This window comes from Orycteropus afer, unplaced genomic scaffold, assembly GCF_000298275.1.
Source record: "Orycteropus afer afer isolate SDZICR_OR568_19922 unplaced genomic scaffold, OryAfe1.0 scaffold00145, whole genome shotgun sequence".
Lineage (NCBI taxonomy): Eukaryota > Metazoa > Chordata > Mammalia > Tubulidentata > Orycteropodidae > Orycteropus > Orycteropus afer.
Window position 1 is genome coordinate 2,688,043 of NW_006921732.1, and position 13,053 is coordinate 2,701,095.

Below are 13,053 nucleotides of genomic sequence, written 5' to 3' on the forward strand. Positions count from 1 at the left end.
TACTTCCGTAGTGATACTGCCTCGGAAACCCAAGGAGGGGTCGCTATGAGTCGGGGCTGACTCGACGGCACACAACAACAACAACATTTCTTCTCACTCTATATGAGATTAAATTACTCACTGGTAATCAGATCTATTCCTGCAATATGGATGGACTCTGAAGTGAAATACCAAAACCAAACCAAACTCACTACCATGGAGTCGAATCCTACTCATAGCAAGGGTTTAAGAAGCGGTATCACTACAGAAGTAGATTGCCCAGCTTCGTTAGTTAAAGTTCTAAGGTCCCAGGCAAGATACATAAAACTGTTCCATAAAAGGTAGGCAATATCTATCTTAAAATGTATTATAAGCAACAAAATAAAAACTATGAAGGAAAGTGCCTAGTGCTGTTTTGGCTAATGGAAGCTCAATAAATATTGTTTTACTTACTTTCTTTCATACGTTAATTTCCAAATCTGTATCTCCTGCCCAAACATCAAAGTTTATCGGACAGCCATAACTCTAGCCACTCTGATACAACAAAGACGAACTCAACATCCAAAATGCAGAAATAGAAGAATTTATTATACTGTAAGCTCACGAGGGTAGGGATAACATCTGTCAGGTTCACCTCTGTATTCCTAAAACCTGGTTTATACCAGGTACTCAAAAAATATTTGCTCAACGAATGCACGGCACTCCCAGATGAATTTAGTCTTCCTATGCCTCTCATGTACCCAACTGGCCCTTTTCCCTAGGGCTTCAATAAGGACTACAATCTAGCCCTAAAATTTTAATTAAGAGAAGGGGTATTCTGGCCATCTTATCTAATTTTTCCCACCCTGCTTTTGGGATTGATCTTGCTTCAGCTATTCCCCTAGAGAGAAATTATATTTGAGCAATGGCACTCAGTAAAAGTATTAGCTAAAGTAAGCTTTGAGTTCAATTCTACAGAACTCTGAAATCTAGCCCCAACAAGCAGAACTTCAAAGCATGCTGATGGTGCTGAAATCCCGTGGTCATAACCACTTTCGTATATCTCTGGCCTAGCTTTTACTTCTGGCCCACAAACTATTTTTTGGTTTATATGTCAGCATAAGACCTCCAGTACAATACTCAGGTCTGACTGGCCAAAAGCTTCTTTTCAAATTTACTGGGCTTCACTTATACTTAACACTAATTACACCAACTTTTACTTATAAAGCTGTACATGTAAGAATATTAATTCATAAGAAGATACAAAGAGAAAAGCCACTCTGAAACTAAAACTGAGAAAAATAAACCCCAGGAAAAACAATGTCATCAAACTAACAACCTTTGGGAATTACTTTAATGTCTCCAAAAACCAAACCAAACCAAACTCACTGCCATCAAGTTGCTCCTGACTCACAGTGATCCCCATCAGGTTACCAAGGCTATAAATCTTTACGAAAGCAAACTGCTTCATCTTTCTTCCGTGGAGCAGCTGGTCGGTTCGAGCCACTGATCATTTGATTAGCTGCCAAATGTTTTAACCACTACACCACAAGAGTTCCTTATTTTAATGTGTAGTGACTAAAAATATTTTCATTTGGTTTTAACACTTGCCTTTGCAAAAACGTCACAGCTGGCAAAAACAAACAAGAACCCCATTCTTAGCACAAACATACAAAAACTGCTGGTTATTTTGTATTTTAAATTACTCAAAAAACGTTTCATATAAATCTCTGAATCTTACTTGTTTGTTCAGGATACCTTTGCCATCTGTGTCAGCTAAATCCCAAATCTGAAATTTGGAGAAGAGAAAAAAAAGTATCAATCCATTTTTCAACAAAAGTCATCTTTTTGTTTATTTAGCACTAAAGCCCAATGAGGTTAAGTGACTCATTCAGGAACTTTCAAAGCATTAGAGAAAGAAGTGACCTCAGGTTTTAACTTCCATTCCAATGTTTTTTTTTTCAATAGTCTAGGTTCTAACTCTGAGTCCAAAGCTCTTTCTACTAGAAAATACTGCCCTGATTTTAGGGCACCTAATTTTATTACCTTATTAAGATGTTTTTGTTTTTGTTTTTCCTATGGGCAGTTTGAGATGGTTAATGTTTACTTGTGAATGAATAATTAAAGTATTATACTGATTATTTTTCAGCATTTTGAACATATTTATCAATATCATATATAAGGATCACACCAATAGAGGAGTTTTTCACCTCAATGTGCTCCCAAAATTTCCCATCCCAATGTACTCACCATACATCAAACACAATAAAACCAGAAAACAAACTCACTGCCGTCGAGTTGGATCCGACACATAGTGACCCCTCCTTGGGTTTCCGAGGCAGTATCACTATTGAAGTAGATTGCCCAATCTTCCTTCGGAGGAGTGGCTGGTGGGTTTGAACCTCCAGCCTTCTGGTTAGCAGTCAAGTGCCTTAGGCACTATGCCACCAGAGCTCCCATTAAACACAATAAGACACAGTTATAACAGAGAAAGTAGGGATAGAGTCAACTCTTTGTGAATGAGTGACAAGGTTACAATCAGCACTGTTTCTCCCTGTAATACTCAAATATAATATTACTTCCTTATTTCATCTCACTAAAAATCAATTTCTTTCTAAAAATATGAAAGCATCTTATTTTTCAAGAGGAGAAATCACTATATCACAAATCCCTCCACTCTGTCACTGTAAAGAATCTTTGACTCAGTTCTAACTTCGTTTTCTTTATGGTATCTCTCTGACCTTGCATCCAGTTCATTTACAGTACTAAATATTCATTATAATCTAGTTATAATGAATAAATTCTACCTTTCCAAGAATCAAGTCTGGAAGTCCTGATTTTTTCAGGAAAGCTGCAGCATCAGAAGCCAACACCCTTCCAGTATTGCCCACATCCACCTGAAAGACATAAATTCTATATTTAAAACAAACACAGAGGCAAAATTATCATTATTTACTTGCTTCCATCTCTGTAATTTGGAAACTGGAAAGGAAATCCTTTGAATAGTAATAGCCAAATAATATCTGTAAAGGCTATATGAGTACAGTAACATCTAGAAAGCACTGGCAATTTATAAAGTATTTTTCATCATGCATTATACAAATGAAAAAACTGAAGCTTAGAGAAGAAAAGCACATCAGTGGATTGGTAGTAGTAAAACATTATCTTCTGACTCCAAATATTCTATGCTTGCCATTTAAATTCCAATAAACTTAAATGGCAATGGTGCAGGAGCATATACTGGAGACATCTGCTGACAAATGAGAATGGTGTATGTTATCTGCCTCTTCAAACATCTTTAAATCATTAACTTCTGTTTTTATACTTACTCTTAGAAATTGCAGAACTTTAAAAAGAAAAGTCAAAGCACATAGAGGTGCATGGGAGGAACAGACAACAAAGATGAACCTTTTTTGCACATACAGTACTGCATTGTCAGTGAAGGCAAACATGGATATACTGGTGGATAGATGGGTGGACAGGCTGAACTATTAGGTATGCAGTGGGGAGTGTACCCAAGACCATGTATAGGGCTGACAGACAATGTTTCTATAAGTGTATTGGTATGTTCTGTAAGAATTCCCAGGTATATAGTAGAGCTGAAAAGGAAAGAGGTTGTAGTCACTTCTTGGCCACAGCCAGCTACCCAGAGGGAGTGAGTAGTTGGACCTGTGGGCTCGGGACCACAGTCACAGCAGACATCAAGCTCAATTGGCATAACATACTACACAAAACATTGTTCCACATCCTACTCTGGTGAGTAGCAACTGGGATCTTAAAAGCTTGCAAGTGGCCATCTAGATGCAACAATGGGTCTTTCCTCATCCAGAGCAAAGAAGAATGAAGAAAACCAAAGATTCATGGAAACAATTAGTCCAAGTGACAGGTACACCATGGGATCCTCAGTCTATACGACTATGAGACCAAAAGAACTAGATGGTGCCTGGCTCCCACTGTCAACCACTTGGACAGGGATCTATGTAGAAGATCCTGGATAGAGTGGGAGAACAATGTGGAACAAAACTCAAAATCATAAAAAGAAAGGGGGTGGGGGACCAGGTTTGCTAGTCTAATACAGCCTGGTGGAACCCCTGAGACGTTGACCCCTAGCTGCCCTTCAGGTCTGAGATTGAACCCACACCTGTGGCTTCAAGCCAAACAAAAGACAGGCATGTGAGGTGAACATTTACATTAGGTAGGTACTCTGGTAGCATAGTGGCTAAGACACCTGCCTGCTAACCAGATGGCTGGCGGTTCAAACCCACCAGCCACTCCTCGGAAGGAAGGTTGGGCAATCCTACTTCCGTAGTGAAACTGCCTTGGAAACCCAAGGAGGGGTCGCTATGAGTTGGGGCCGACTGGATGGCACATAACAACAACAACAACAGGTACATTCTTGGAGAGAACAATTATGGGAGAATAGAAGGGCTGTGTATGCACAGGGAGACAGCTCAGGGGGCAAGATTGCACGGAGGGAAGGACACAGGGAAGAGGTAACTATAGGGAGGAAGTAGGAAGGGAGCTGTTGCACTGTGGTAAATTGTAGTCAGTGTCATGAGACAAAGTTTATGTGAGCTACTGTATGGAAAGTGAATTTGCTCTGTAAACCTTCACCCAAATATCACAACTTAAAAAAAAAAAAAAAAGTCAAAGCAGTATCAGCTCAAAACCAGTTGTGATTACATCATAAACTTTAACTGTAAAACTAAGTTCCTAAAGCATATTAAAAAAAAATACATCATTTTAACTGATGGGGGCAGAATAAAGTCACCAAGGGCAGAAAAACACTTGAAAATGGACATATTCCAGAAATAAAAAAGAAAAAAAAAACTTTAATTTAAAACAACTGCTGTTGGACTGCCTCTTTGGCTATGAAACCAGAAGAACTGAAGAGTATACTGCCCAGCTACCATTACTGAACATTTTCATTAAAGATTCTACAGAAGAATCCTGAGCAAAGGGGGTAGAATATAGAAAAAACAGAACAGAAGTTCAAATTCTCATGGACTCCAGACTCTCTGGAGTCATGAAGGCTGGATGAATCTCTGAAATGACTGCACTGAGATCACCTTTAAACCTTAAACCAAAAACATCTCCTGAAGTCTTCTGGAAACAAAACAACAGTGTAGCTTAAGTAGTAAAAAAAATGTCTGCCTTGAGCATTAAGCTTCTTTAAGAGCTATCTATAGACGATCAAATTGACAACAGCAATTCAAGACATCAGACGGGAAACTTAAGGGGCAGTGAGTTTATGTTAATGGGGGAATGACAAGTTAGAAAAGGAGGGTGAGAATGGTTGGAAAACCCACAGAATGTAATCAATGTCAGTGAACTGCACATGCAGAAACAGTTGAAGCGGTGTAGTATTTTGCTGTCAACAACAAAATTAAAAAAAAAAAAAACTGGTGATGGTAAGGCAAGACAAAAACAGCAACAGTAAAATATAATGTCTCTATTTTAAAAATTTTTATTGTGATTTGGGTAAAAGTTTACAGAGCAAATTCATTTTCCATACAGCAGCTCACATAGACTGTCTCATGACACTGACTGCTATCTCCCACAAGGCAACAGCTCCCCTCCCACTTCTTCCCCATTATCTCTTCCTTGTGTCCTTCTCTCCCATGTACTCCTGCCCCCCAACTGTCTTCCTGTGCATACACAGCCCTTCTAGTCTCCTATTATTAATCTCTCCAAGGAGTTGTATCTATCTAATGTAAATATTCAGCTCACATGCCTGTCTTTTGTTTGGCTGGAAGCCACAGGTGTGGGTTCAATTCCAGAACTGAAGGGCAGCTAGAGGTCAATGTCTCAGGGGTTCTATCAGGTTGTATCAGATCAGCAAACCTGGCCACCCTTTTTTTTTTTTTTTTCTTTTTTTAATGATTTTGAGCTTTGTCCCACATTGTTCTCCTACTCTATCCAGGATGTCCTATGTAGATCCCCCGTCTGAGTGGTTGACAGTGGTAACCAGGCAACATTTAGTTCTTCTGGTCTCATAGTCATATAGGCTGTGGTTCACATGGTACACTAGTCCCTTGGACTGCTTCCACACGTCTTTGGTTTACCTCATTCTTCTTTGCTCTGGATGAGGAGAGATCCAGCATTGCATCTAGATGGCTGCTTGCAAGCTTTTAAGATCCCAGTCACCACTCACCGAAGTAGGATATGGAACAATGTTTTTGTGTAGTATGTTACACCAATTGAGCTTGATGTTCCCTGTGACCACGGTCTCCAGCCCACAGGTCCAACTATTTGCTCCCTCCGGGTAGCTGGCTGTGACCAAGAAGTCACCACAACCTTGTCCTTTGTCAGCTCTACTATATCCCTAGAAATTCTTACAGAACATAAATACACTTGAAGAAACATTGTCTGCCAACCCTATACATGGTCATAATTTATGCCCTCCACAGACATACCTAATCGTTCAGCCTGTCCACCTATCTATCCACCCACATATCAATGTTTGCCATCACTGACAACACAGTACTATATGTGCAAAAGGGTTCATCTTTGTTGTCTGTACCTCCCAATGCATCTCTCTCTATTTTCCTCTTCCTCAATGCCACCATGTTGATCACTCACATTTGGTACATTGCCCTTCTCTTCACCCAAATCAATACTTGTCTCTACCTATCTAGCAGTGTTCCCTTCCCTCTCCTCCACCCCTGGTAACCAACAAAGAAAATTTCCTTCCATATATAAACTTTTCCTTGACTTTTTACAATAATGGACTAAAACAATACTTGTCCTTCTGCAATTGAGTTATTTCACTCAGCATAATGTCTTCCAAGTCCATCCACATTATGCAGTGTTTTGCAGATTCAATGTTATTCTTTAGGGTTGCATAGTATTCTACTGTGTGCATGGACCATAGTTTGGTTATCCACTCTTCTGTTGATGGGCACCTAGGTGGTTTCCAACTTTTTGCTTTTGTAAATAGTGCTGCAATGAACATGGGTGTGCATATATCTTTAGGATATATACCTAGTAATGGAATGGCTGGGTCAAATGGTATTTTAATTCCAACTTTTTAAGGAATCCCCATACTGCTTTCCACAGTGGTTATATCATTTTATAGTCCCACCAGCAGTGTATAAGAGTCCCAATCTCTCCACATCCTCACTAGCATTTGTTAATTTCTGTCTTGTTGAACTTTGCCATTAATGCTGGGGCAAGATGGTATCTCATTGTTGTTTTGATTTGCATCTCTCTAATGGCTAATGAAGGAACTCTGGTAGCATAGTGCCTAAGACACTTGACTGCTAACCAGAAGCCTAGTGGTTCAAACCCACCAGCCACTCCTCGGAAGGAAGGTTGGGCAATTTATTTCCATAGTGACACTGCCTCGGAAACCCACAGAGGGGTCGCTATAAGTCAGGTCCGACTCAAAGGCACCTAACAACAACAACAATGGCTAATGATTGTGAGCATTTCTTCATGCTTGTTGGCCACCTGAATATCCTCTTCAGTGACATGCCTATTCATGTCTTCTGACCATTTTTTAATTGAATTATTAACCTTTTTGTTGTTGAGGCATTAGAGCTAAGTCCCTTGTCAGATATGTTGTTGCCAAATATTTTTTTCCCAATCTGTAGGTTCTCTTTCTACCCTTTTGGACAAGTCTTTAGAAGCACATAAAAATTTAATTTTTAGAAGGTCCATTCATCTAGTTTATCTTCTGCTGTCAGTGCATTTTGGGTTACGCTTGACAGTTTATTTATGCCATATATCAGAGACCCTAAATTTGCCCCTATTTCTTCCTTGAGGAACTTTATAGTTTTAGATTTCACATTTAAGTCTTTGATACATCTGAGTTAGTTGTTGTGTATGGTGTGAAGTACAGATCTTGTTTCATTTTTCTGCAAACAGATATCCAGTTTAACCAGCACCGTTTGTTAGAGACTATCTCTTCCCCATTGATTCCAGCCCTTTGTCAAAGATCACCTGACCATAAGTGGATGGATCTACTTCTGGGTTCTCAATTCTGTTCCACTGGTCTTTGTGTCTGTCATTGTACCAATACCAGGCTGTTTTGACTACTGTAGCTGTATAGTTGGTTTTGAGATCTGGGAGTGTGAGACCTTCTACTTTGTTATTCTTCTTCAATGGACCTTGCTTACCCAAGGTCTCTTTCCTTTCCATATAAATTTAGTGATTGGATTTTTCATATCCTTAAAGAATGTTGATGGGATCTGGATTGGGATTGCATTGAATGTACAGATTGCTTTGAGTAGTACTGAAATTTTCACAATGTTCAAACTTGCTATCCACGAGTATGGTATGTTCTTCTATTTATGTAGATCTCTTATGGTTTCTTGGAGTAGTGATTTGTAGTTTTCTTTGTACAGGTCTTTTGTGTCTCTAGTGAGATTTATTCCCAAGTATTTTCTTTTTTTTTTGGTAGCTATTGTATAGGTAGCGTAGTGCCTAAGGCATTTCACTGCTAACCAGAAGGCTGGAGTTTCAAACCCACGAGCTACTCCTTGGAAGGAAGGTTGGGCAATATACTTCCATAGTGATATCACCTCAAAAACCCAAGGAGGGATCACTAACAGTTGGATTTGACTCGATAGCAGTGAGGTGTTTTGTTGTTGTTGTTGTTGTTTTTAATGGTATTGACTTCCTTATTTCCTTTTCAGCAGTCTCTTTGCTGGTGTAGAGGAATGCAACTGATTTTTGTATGTTCATCTTGTATCCTGCCACTATGCTAAATCTCTCAATCAGTTCCAGGAGTTTTCTCTTGGCTTTTCTAGGTATAGGATCATATCATCAGCAAATAGGGATAGTCTGACTTCTTCCTTACCAATTTAGATGAGTTTGATTTCCCTTTCTTGTCTTATTGCCCTAGCTAGGACTTCCAATACAATGTTGAATAGAAGTGGTGATAGAGGGCATCCTTGTATGGTTCCTGTTCACAACCAGACTGGTCTCAGTCTCTCCATTAAGAATTTGTTTGGCTGTTGGTTTTGCATAAATGCCCTTTAATTTGTTGAGAACTGTCCCTTCTATTCCTATTTTGCTGAGAGGTTTTATCAGGAATGGGTGTTAGATTTATCAAATGCCTTTTCTGCATCTATTGATATGATCATGTAGTTCTTTTGTTTTATTTATGTGAAGGATGATGTTGATCGTTTTAAAAAATGTTGAATCTTCCTTGCATATGTGATATGAAACCCACTTGGTCATAATGTATTATTTTTTTATATGTTGTTGGAGTGATGTCTCTCTCTTTTGTTAAAATATCCTAACATGAAGTTCTATTTGCAAAAATAAAAAGCTAAGTATTTAAAAACCATAGGTAAGGTAAAATGATACTAGGGTATTTGTGAGGTAACTTTTTTTCCAGATTAGTAAAAATATTAAGTTTACTGTAAATGTATACAAAGCATTCCAGAGAGGCCAATCTGAGCAAAGAAGCAAAAAGAGAAGCCCTTCCTTTCAAGTTGCAGAACATGGAATAAATGAGGCACTCAGCCAAAAGGGAAGAGCTGACCAATCCTTCAAATTTGGGGTAACAAGAAAGTACAGAAAGGGTTGGGAAATTCACCTCTAGAATTTACAGAACTCCTTTCCTTTGTCCACTCATTACTCCCTGACCAGGGTGGAAAAGGAATTCCAACTCTCACATAACATAAACATAGAGGTACTCAGAGGAAACACTGATCAAACGCTTTATGAAATATTTATATACTACAGCTCAAAAAAAGAATTTTACTCCCCTCCATTCTTCTGGTTACTGTAATAAATTAAACACAGCCATTTAGTTTTTGCTACGTACAGGTAGTTTCTGCTGTACTCAGATGCTTGCCTATAGGCTCTAGCATAAGCTACAGGGTACATCCAATCATATCTTCAAAAAAGAAAGTCTCAGAGCCTCATGAAAAGGACTATACCATGCCATCCAAATTTATTAACACTTCAGAAAGTAGACTTTGGGTAAAAGCTTCCAACTTAGCATCAGTTAGATAACTTTCAGACTACACCAGTGGACTAAGTCAAGATTTTCAGGATTCTCTTCATTCTGGAAGCAGATGTATATACTTCACAAAAGCAGACGGCTAACCCAAGATCTAGAGCACCAAGAATTAATTACACTGGATTGAATGAAGTGTGGAAGAAAATTCAATTATGGTTATTTACTTGGAATTGTTTTTAGTGTTCTATTTTTTAAATAGATATATAAAGAAGCCCTTTCTTCTTCCTTTTAAGCTTTCTCCTACCCTCAACTTAACAGACTCTGCTTTTGAAAAATGAGATGAGATCGTTTAAAATGATTATTTTATTCTCACTGGCCCATCAGAATTCAAATACAAATACTTTTACTGAAGGTCCTCACTTTCATGGCAAGAAAGTTATACAGGTATAATAGATGTATAATAACAATTTGTTCTCTTTCTTAGATATAATTGGGTAAATCCATTGTACAAAACAAGGCCATATTTAAGCATGATTTCCATTCCTTTAAACAGAACAAGCCTTATCAGTAAGGAACAAGGACTGACTTCATGTAGAGCTAATGCCTACCAAGTCCTTCTGAGAGTACTGGCCTGGTAAAGGAAGGTCATTTACTAGTAGTCTAGGAGCAAATTTGGGAAACTTTAAAATGAAAAAATTTATTTAAATTTGTATATACTACAAGTTAAATAAAGGAGTCCTGGTGGCACAGGGGTTAAGTGCTCAGCTGTTAACCAAAAAGGCTGGCAGTTCAAACTCAGGAGCCATTCCATGGAAAAAGATGTGACCGTCTGCTCCCATGAAGATTACAGCCTTGCATAAATGAAAAGCTAGACAGATAGGAATGCATAGGTAAAAAAGATACAGGGAAGGGGTAACCACAGGGAGGAGAACTATTCTATGGTAAGGATTGTAATCAGTGCTGTGAAACAAAATATGTATGAACTGCTGAGAGTAAAATGAATCTGCTTTGTAAAATTACACCCCACACATAATAAAAAAAAATTTTAAATGGGGCAGTTCCATTCTGTTCTACAGAGTCTCTATGAGTTGTGATTGACTTGATGGCAACCACTTTAGGTTTTGGGTTTTGTTTTATTTTACAGGTAAAATACAGTGGAAAGATTTGTTTAAGGTTAGAATCCTGAGATAAGGGAACAAATAGATTTTAAAAGCACAATCTGAGATTCCTTACAAAAATTTTCCAGCAGAAATTAATTCTCTGATGTTAAAAGTTGCTCAATAGCGCAAGGTTCTAGATTTACGACCCCAAACCCAAGAAGGCCCACAACTATGTACATAACTCAAAAAACAAAAAACAAAAACAACTCACTGCCATCAAGTCTATTCTGACTTATCGTGACCCACTTTGGGTTTTCCAAGGCGGTAAATCTTTACAGAAGTACATTGCCCAGTCTTCCTTCTACAGAATAGCTGGTGGGTTTGAACTGCCAACCTTCCGGTCAACAGTCAAATGCCTTAGGCACTACAAGATCAAATATAATGAGGTTAACCTTTTCTGTAATCATGATTACCATATAAGGAGACTATTGGAAAAAATGATTCAATACCTGGAAATGAGACTGCGTAAACTCTCAGGGGATTAATTAATCCATGGTAAAACTCACTCACTGCAGTTGAGTCAGATCCAAATCATAGTGTCCCTCCCTGGGTTTCTAAGGTGGTATCACTACGGATATAGATTACTCAACCTTCCTTCCATAAAGTGCCTGGTGGGTTTGAACCACCAACCTTCTGGTTAGCAGTCTAATGTCTTAGGCATTGCACCACAAGATCTCCTTCAGTTATTAGTTGAAAAAAATCTTTGACACATATTCATTTCATATCTGTGTAAGAGTCATGGTTTTAATTTTCTAAAAATTATACTTCAACAAATCTTAAAGTAATTTCTATTTGGATTATAAATTAATTCAGGTATTTATATCTAAGTGAATATATCTAATTATGTATTTTTAACATAGGTAAGTGTTTGAGCTTAATAATCGTTCCTTAATTTTTCTGAGAGCTTGACAAAAGCATTAAGTATTGAAAATAGGAGGCTAAAGCACAGCAATCGGAAGGAAGGTTGGGCAATCCTACTTCCGTAGTGATACTGCCTCGGAAACCCACTGAGGGGTCGCTATGAGTCGGGGCCGACTCGACGGCACATAACAACAACAACAACAACAAAGCACAGCAAATTGAAACAAGAAATTGTCAGAATTTATCTAGCACAATGATAATCTGCATGTATAAATTAAGGTTGGCAGTACATTTTATATTCAATACAAGAAAACCAAGAAACAAAATCTTACCTGTCTATAGTATTTTTCATACAGAGGATTCCCACTTGATAGCTAAAATAAATAAATAAATAGAAATTATATGCTATTCAATAACTTCTATTAATATAGCCAGCATTCAGAACTATTAGGTAGGTCTATGTAGCAGGGACTGTACCCAAGACCATATATAGGGTTGGCAGACAATGGTTCTATAAGTATATTTGTATGATCTGTAAGAATTCCCAGGGGTATAGTAGAGCTGATAAGGGACAAAGTTGTAGTCACTTCTTCGTCACAGCCAGCTACCCGGAGGGAGCGAGTAGTTGAACCTGTTGGCTCGGGACCATAGTCACAGGCAACATCAAGCTCAATTGGCATAACATACTACGCAAAACATTGTTCCACATCCTACTTTGGCGAGTAGCAACTGGGATCTTAAAAGCTTGCAAGCAGACATCTAGATGCAACAATGGGTCTCTCCTCATTCAGAGCAAAGAAGAATGAAGACTATCAAAAATTCATGGAAACAATTTGTCCAAGCAACAGGTACACCATGCAATCCGCAGCCTATACAACTGAAACCAGAAGAACTAGGTGGTGCCCAGCTCCCACTGTCAACCACTTGGAGGGGGATCTATGTAGGAGATCCTGGATAGAGAGGGAGAACAATGTGGAACAAAACTCATAATCATTTGGGGGGGAAATAAAAGATGGGGGGACCAGGTTTGCTGGTCTGACAGAGCTTGGGGGAACCATTGAGACTATGGTCCCTAGCTGCCCTTCAGGTCTGGAATTGAACCCACACCTGTGGCTTCCAGCCAAACAAAAGACAAGCATAGGAGTTGAACATTTACCT

At 38.6% G+C, this 13,053-nt stretch overlaps 1 protein-coding gene across 1 annotated transcript in view; it reads right to left on the reverse strand.

Moving 5' to 3' along the window:
• Positions 1-13,053, reverse strand: part of EPS15 (epidermal growth factor receptor pathway substrate 15) — a 191,869-nt gene that overhangs the window by 145,849 nt on the left and 32,967 nt on the right. The window contains exons 2-4 of the mRNA XM_042781661.1: positions 12,228-12,269; positions 2,766-2,855; positions 1,700-1,747 (exon numbers count right to left, since the gene is read on the reverse strand). Of these exons, the coding sequence (XP_042637595.1) occupies positions 1,700-1,747; positions 2,766-2,855; positions 12,228-12,269 (180 nt within the window). The remainder of the gene's footprint in view (positions 1-1,699; positions 1,748-2,765; positions 2,856-12,227; positions 12,270-13,053) is intronic.